The sequence below is a fragment of the Papaver somniferum genome, chromosome 7, assembly GCF_003573695.1.
Source record: "Papaver somniferum cultivar HN1 chromosome 7, ASM357369v1, whole genome shotgun sequence".
Classification (NCBI taxonomy): Eukaryota; Viridiplantae; Streptophyta; class Magnoliopsida; order Ranunculales; family Papaveraceae; genus Papaver; species Papaver somniferum.
The window spans coordinates 175953110-175960256 of record NC_039364.1 but is presented as its reverse complement, the minus strand read 5'-3'; the positions used below and the strand labels follow the sequence as shown (position 1 = coordinate 175960256).

Sequence of the window (7147 nt, the reverse complement as noted above, 5' to 3'; positions counted from 1 at the left end):
TTATTCACTTCCATTTTTTCTACGCCATTTTTTCTCCGTTGAAGAACTGATAGCTAGGTTTGCTCTCGCCTCTTCTCTGTTACCATCTCGTCTCTTCTCTATCTCCTCCATCTCTTTCCCATTGTCATCTCGTCCATCTCTTCTCTGTTGAGGGAGAGAGTTCTAAGAAAAAGGTAATGTTTTTACGATAAGATTAAGGTTTCAATGAGAATCGATGATGGAGATAAAGATCATAAATCTGAGATTTAGAGAAATGGAATGGAATCAGGGATAGTTGATGGTCATGGTGTCGATCCGTCTGTTGATTCAAACTCAACAGAAAGGTAAGTTGAATTTAGGATTTCCTTAATTAACTTTGCTTTTGTGTGAAATTGATTTATAGATTGATCAATTAGTGATGGGTTTGCTTTTAATTGAAGTTTGGATGATGTATAGTGTTTAATTTCAGTTTCTATAATGAATCAATTGGGAATTAGGGTTCATCCCAAATCTGATTTATTTAGCGTTCCAACTGTAGTTGGCTTACAGATTTGATCTGCGCGCCAGCTTCCTGAGCTTAAGAAAGCCTCCTTGTGCTGCCATTCTTCAATCTAAAATTCAACAAGCAAGGTAATTGTGTGTATGGTACTAGTATTCTCATCAGCATCTTATATTTCAATTTCAATTGTTAATATTCTTGCACTAATTTTGTAGCTTAAGTAAGAGCTTGCCAGTAGTAAATCAGTTGCGACTGTTTAGGTATGTACTTGTGATTTTTTTTTTCAATTTATACCGTTCTTTCTCACTGTATTTTCCTGAAGCATATTGGTTTCCATAGGGTTCTTATGAATGATGTCATCTTTGATATCGTAGCTGATGCATTGCAGTCAGAAGATAAAAGGCTTGTATTAATTGGGTAAGAGGTTGTTTTATTGTATTTGTAGGTTATTCTATTGTGTAGTACATAATGTTACTTTGGTAGGTCCGCTATATATAACCAGTAGTAGAATGGTAGTCTTTTTTCCATGACAAGTATGCTAGCGTTGACAATTATGTGGTATTCTTCTCGCTATGCAGGACCGATATCCTTTTCTTTTCCTTAACCAGGATGCCAACCTTCTCAGGGCGTATACTATCCGACAGGAAGGCCGTCCACTTCTTGGACTTCTGGTATGCAAGTCATTTCATGATTTTTTTTTATTGTGCTTATATATGTATTATATTTATTTGGCAAAAAATCCTTCTATTCTCTTATGTACTTTGTTGCAGTGACTGAAATATTAAATTTGTCAACTCTTAACGACTGTGAAATGCTCTTGCAGAATCGCCTAGTTTTATTTATATCTATTCATGAGCCCTTAATTTACTTAATTTTGTTGTCGTCTTGTAGCTTCTTTCAAAGTTCTTTTCATAGAGTTTCCTCTGTTATGTGCATATCTACTTTTCTGGTATAATCCGTGTGTGTTAATATAGATTTTGAGTTTTGACATGTAAACTTTGGTAGATTGTTGAAGTTTTTCGCTTTTCTTGAAACTTCTAGGCTTATGCAATCTATGAGTTTATAATTTAAAGTTTGCTTTCTGAATTTAAGGTTATTCTCTTCTAGGCTTATGCAATCTGACAATGCACAGCATTCATGTGGTTGCAGACTTTCGTAGCATTTATCAGCCTTGTTGTAGCAGCTGTGCCGGCAATATATGTCTTTTTACTTGAAATTTCTTTTTTTTTCTTAGAAATCTAATGCATCTCAGGCTAGGAATGTATAAATCTTTAAACCTCATGGAATGATGGACGGTACTTTTCCTGTTAAATACTCTATAGGTACATTTACTTTTCTTCATATTTTGTTACAGACTCCCTGCTGACTGAAATCTGACCTTTTTTGAGCCCTTTCGGTATGTCAATAGGGTAGTGTAACCATCTTCAAGTGATGAAGAGGTCTCAATTATTCTCTACTATGATGGTCTGAACATATTTAAACTAGCATGCTTTAGGTTCCTGGTCCAACAAGGAGAGTATAAAAGCTAAAACAATTGTAGTTTGAGTTTAAACCTTGATATTAGCTATTTTTAAGTTTGTTCTGAACTTCTTTTTAATCCTTTTGTTAATTCAGTAATCTGTATGCTTTCAGTTGTCTAAAACTATAAAGCCTTTGTATATTATTGCCATTTGCCTCTCATGTATTTCGGTTTCAGTAATGTTAAAGGGTCGAATGCACACTTGTCTCAACACTTATGTTAGAAGAGTCAATGAGCTTAATTAGTTAGACAGAAAGAAAGAATGAAAATTTGAACAAAAAAAGAAGATATTTACACATCACACAACACTTAGTTCAATATGAATTTCACCATCACCATTGCATTATTGCTACTGTTGTTAACTGAAACACCATATGTGATGTTCTCATTATCATTGTTTTTTTCTAATGCTCGACACAAAGTGAAAATATTATTCTGTTTAGTATGATCTCTCTTAGTTATTGTGTATGATTGCATCTGCATTAGCTCCTTGTTGTTGATATGTTAAGCTCAGTTATTTATGTGTATCTGCATTTGTCTAGTTATGGTACATTTAGACTTGTTGTATGTTCTGCATCAGTAAGGTACCAAATATTCAAACTCATTGTCTTATTTGTCACAGGTAATGACATCGACGTATGTTTGAGACCGTTAATAGATGAGCTCAAGGAATTATGGGAGGCAGGGTTAGATACATATGATCCTCAAGAAATGAAATGTTCAATCTGCGTGTGGGATTACTATTGGACTATAAGTGATTATCCTGGAATTGCAATGCTCTCGGGATGGAGTAATAAAGGGAAATTGGCATATACAGGTGCTTGTTTCTTTGAATACAAGGGAATGGCATGATGCCTTTTTTTTTGTTTTCTCAGGTGTGTTCCCAGTAATTCCAAAACTTTACACAGGCACTTTAGTTGTTTTTAAGCTTAGTAGTTTTACTACCTTTTTGAACTCTCTGGGTGTTGTTCTGTTGCCCAGATTTATGTTTCAGAAACAGTGAAACTTAACATGGAAAACTTTGTAAAACTTTGTATGAATGCAAGTTTCTTTAATTAAATTTAGTTTCTTATTTTATATGAAATGGTGTAAGTTTATGTTCTGAAAAAACTAAGATTTGTGATAATTCTTAGAATCTAAAATCCGGCGCTGGTGACCAGTACCGCAGAAAATATGACAACGACAGAAAAATATTAGTGAGGGTTTGTAAACCGTCACAAATATGAAAATCCGACACGGCAGCCGTTGCCGGAAAAGTTTAGCCGACGGTGGTGGTACAATTTGCGACGGCAGGAAAAGCGTCACAAAATCTACTAGTGACGTTTGACAAAACCGTCACAAAAGGAAAACACCGTCACAAATAACATTTGTGACGCCATTAATCACGACGGCTAGTCGTCCGTCACAAATGTTTATTTGTGACGACCTTTCTGTTTTTTATGACGGTTTTTCCTATTTATGACGATTCAAAACCCTCACTAATAGGACCTGTTTTTGTAGTGATTGAGTCTGACTGTTTAGTTGATTCTCTTGGAATTATATTAGAGTTTATCCTTACATATTTCCTAAACGATATATATTGGGTGAGGTTGTTAGACCCCCGCTTTTTCAATTGGTTATCAGAGAAGGCAAACACGTTTAAGACCTTATAAGTATGTGCCAGCGATCTGACTCTATGGACAATAGTGTTATCTCTGACAACGCAACACCAGTTCAAAAACATTCTGACTTGGTTCAAAGCCTTGAGTCTCCTGAGAAATCTCACGTCTTCTCCATTGTCTGAAACTGTGTTCAACTGGGAAAAACACCTAGATGAACAGTTGGATGATCTTTCAGATGAAAGTGATTCAGACGAGGGACAAAATATTGCTGAGGAAGTCTCACAATATATCAAGCTTTTCGACCATCTCATATAAAAAAAGAAGTCAACAACTTGCTTGGATGAATTTCTGACTCCTCTCTGTCAAGAAAACATGAAATTGAGAAAACTCTTTAAGGGATTTTTTTTTTGATGCAAGAAACCCTTAGATTAAGCCATAATATTACATAACTTCTTAGTTGACTTCCTTTCTCCCCTTACAAGCATAGATATTTCATTGGAGATGTTATGATCAAAATCAAAGGAAGTCTTAGTGGTTCTAGCTTTTTTGGCTATTACATGAGCCACATTGTTTGCCGATCTTTTTACATGACTAATACTGAAAGTAGTAAAAGATGACAGCAACTGCTTTATTTCATCTACATAGATCTGGTTCATCCAGTGAACTACTGAGCTAGCATTGCTGATAGAGCTAGTAACATTTATACAGTCTGCTTCAAAGGTTAAGTTGTTGAGGTTGAGTTCTTTGGCCCATAGTATAGCTTGTTTCATGGCCAAACATTCTGATTGCTCCGGATCTACTCCTCCATAGTAGTGCCTGCCCCTGATACCTATGGCTGAACCTGCAGAGTCTCGAATGATTAGTCTTATTCCAATTTTCTTTGAAGAGTGATCAAAAGAAGCATCTATATTTATTTTTAATTGAGTATCTGATGGTGGAGACCAGTGTTGTGTTTCCAAATTCTTTTGATGTTCATGATCTTGACTTGTTTCTTTAAGAAAAAGTTGAATGAGGTTCCTAATATCATGATAGGTGAACCATGTATTAGTTCTCTTATTTTGAAACACTTTCATGCATCTGTTCTTCCATATTTGCCATGCTGTACACATTAGGGTGAAAGACCATCTTTGATTTTCCTCCTCCAAAGAACTGTTAGAAAAACAGTTAGCAATCCAAGTAGAGACATTAATATTCCGACTCTATAAACTATCAACATTGACATTCATTCCTAACCAGATCGATTTTGCGTCACATTCTATAAGTAGATGATGTGTAGTTTCCTCTTGTGAGTAGCATAAAGGACAGGTTGTGTCTATATCTTTATTATAGAGACTAATTTTAGCCATTGTTGGAACAATGTTTTTCAACCATTTCCATAGGAACAGTTTAATCTTGTGTGGAGCTTTTATTTTCCACAAATTCTTCCAAACTATCTTAGGAATTGAATTCTAATGTTCTGAATGATTAACAGATGAAATGGTCAATACTTTATAAGCCGATTTAACTGTAAATTCACCAGTTCTATTAGGCTCCCAAATTAGTCTATCTTCACCTTGCTGAGATAAATTCATCAAAAGAATTAACTGTGCAATATGACCTGGAAATGTCTTTTTAATTAACTCTACATTCCATCTTTTTGGATCGTGTAGCATGAGATCCGATACATACACAAGCTGGACTGGTTCTCTGAAATTTCCAATTGGATAAGGCGGATGATCTAAACCTACTATCCACTTATCATACCAAATAAGAGTTTTGGTACCACATCTTATATCCCATCTATGAAATTTCCTGACAATTTCTAACCCTTTTTCTATGCCTTTCCAAACCCAAGATGAGTTTTGGTGATTCTGCTGAAGATGAAGAAATTCACAGTGAGGTGAATAATTTTGCTTCATATTTTTAACCCATGATCTATCTATTTCAGTACAGAGCCTCCAAGCTAATTTTGTTAACAGAGCCAGGTTAAATTGTTTTAGGTTTCTAAATGCAAGACCTCAATTTTCCTTAGGCATACAGAGAGAATCCCATGCAACAAAATTAATTCCTTTATTTTGTTTATGCCTCCACCAAAAATTCCTTTGAAGAGTATCAAGCTGTTTCAAAATATTTTTTGGAATTTGGAAATTACTCATGTAGTGAGTAGGAATGGCGTTTAGAGCCGATTTAACCATGGTTGTTCTGACAGCCTGATTAAGGGTTGTTGAACTCCATCCTTTGAATCTGTTAGCATAAGACTCTTTTAAAGACTGAAAAGATGATGTTTTAGACTTCCCTAAGAGAATTGGTATACCCAGGTATTTATCTGATGAGCATAACCTCCTAACACCCAACTTATTAGTTATTGAGAGTTTAACATCTTGCGAAATATCACCACAGATAAAGGCTGAGGATTTGGAATAATTAATAAGCTGGCCTGATATGCTCCCGAAATGCTGAAGAATTTCAGAAATATGTTGAATACCTTTTTTTTTGCTTGAAAGAACATCAGGCAATCATCCGCAAATAAAAGATGATTCATTGGAACTGATTTTTGAGATATACTAATACCCTGAATATCCTTCTTCATCTGAGCATGTTCTAATGATTTGGATAGATATTCCATTGACATAATAAACAGATAGGGAGACAAGGGGTCTCCCTGTCTTAAACCTCTAGTTGGGATGTATGGACTACAAGTGCTACCATTCAGTATGATGGAAATCGAAGTAGTCGAGATACATTCCTGAATAATGGCTCTCCAGTCAGCATAGAAACCCAAGCATTTTATTTATAAAAGACCATTCTAATCTGTCGAAAGCTTTCAACATGTCTAGTTTGAGATCTACAAGAGGAGTTTTCTTTTCTGACTTCTTCATCGAGTGAATCAGTTCATGGGCTAAAATGATAGTATCATTTATTAGCCTTTTTGGAACATAAGCTACCTGAGAAGGAGAGATGATTTTATCCATAAGAGTTTTCATTCTGACTACTATTAGTTTCAAATTATTTTGTAAGAGCAATTGCAAAGACCTATTGGTCTGAAGTCATTTGGTGTTGATGGTTGATTCTGTTTTGGGATGAGACAAGTTACCGTCTGATTTAGCCGATGTGGTAGTTTTTTTGTCTTGAAGAAATTTTGGACCATAGAAGTGATATCATCTCCTACTACTGCCTATTGAGAAATATAGAAACCCACTGGAAAACCACCTGGACCTGGGGCACTCCAGATAGACATGCCTTTGAGAACTTCATATATTTCTTCCTTATCTGGAATTGACATGAGTTTTTGATTCTCTTCAGTTGTAACTAGTTGCTGAATAATGTTGAATGAAGAGCTATTTAGCTGAGGATTAGTAGTAGTGGCAATAAAGGAAAAGTGATTAGTGAGTAAATTCACTAAATCTTTTCTTTTATGATACCATATACCATTTGCATCTTTCAAAGCAGAGATGTTATTTCTAGATCTTTTCCTATTAGCTCTTGAATGAAAATAGGCAGTATTGTTGTTTGCATCAGTAATCTAATGATCACCTGCTTTTTGTTGCCAATACTCAGCTTCTACTTTTT

General features: G+C 35.2%; 1 protein-coding gene across 2 annotated transcripts; it reads left to right on the top strand.

Annotated features, from left to right (window-relative positions):
• LOC113299086 lies at positions 1 to 3074 on the top strand. Of its 2 annotated transcripts, none has more exons than XR_003334620.1 (6): positions 1 to 323; positions 518 to 609; positions 694 to 738; positions 818 to 895; positions 1057 to 1149; positions 2620 to 3074. XR_003334620.1 is itself a non-coding variant. In XM_026548019.1 (6 exons), the coding sequence occupies exons 1-6, from the start codon at positions 259 to 261 to the stop codon at positions 2621 to 2623; spliced, it is 366 nt and encodes a 121-aa protein (XP_026403804.1). In that variant the 5' UTR covers positions 1 to 258; the 3' UTR covers positions 2624 to 3074. The 2 variants fall into 2 exon arrangements, 1 of the variants encoding a protein (XP_026403804.1); XM_026548019.1 differs by having other exon boundaries at positions 529 to 609.
• Positions 3075 to 7147: the final 4073 nt, after the last annotated feature.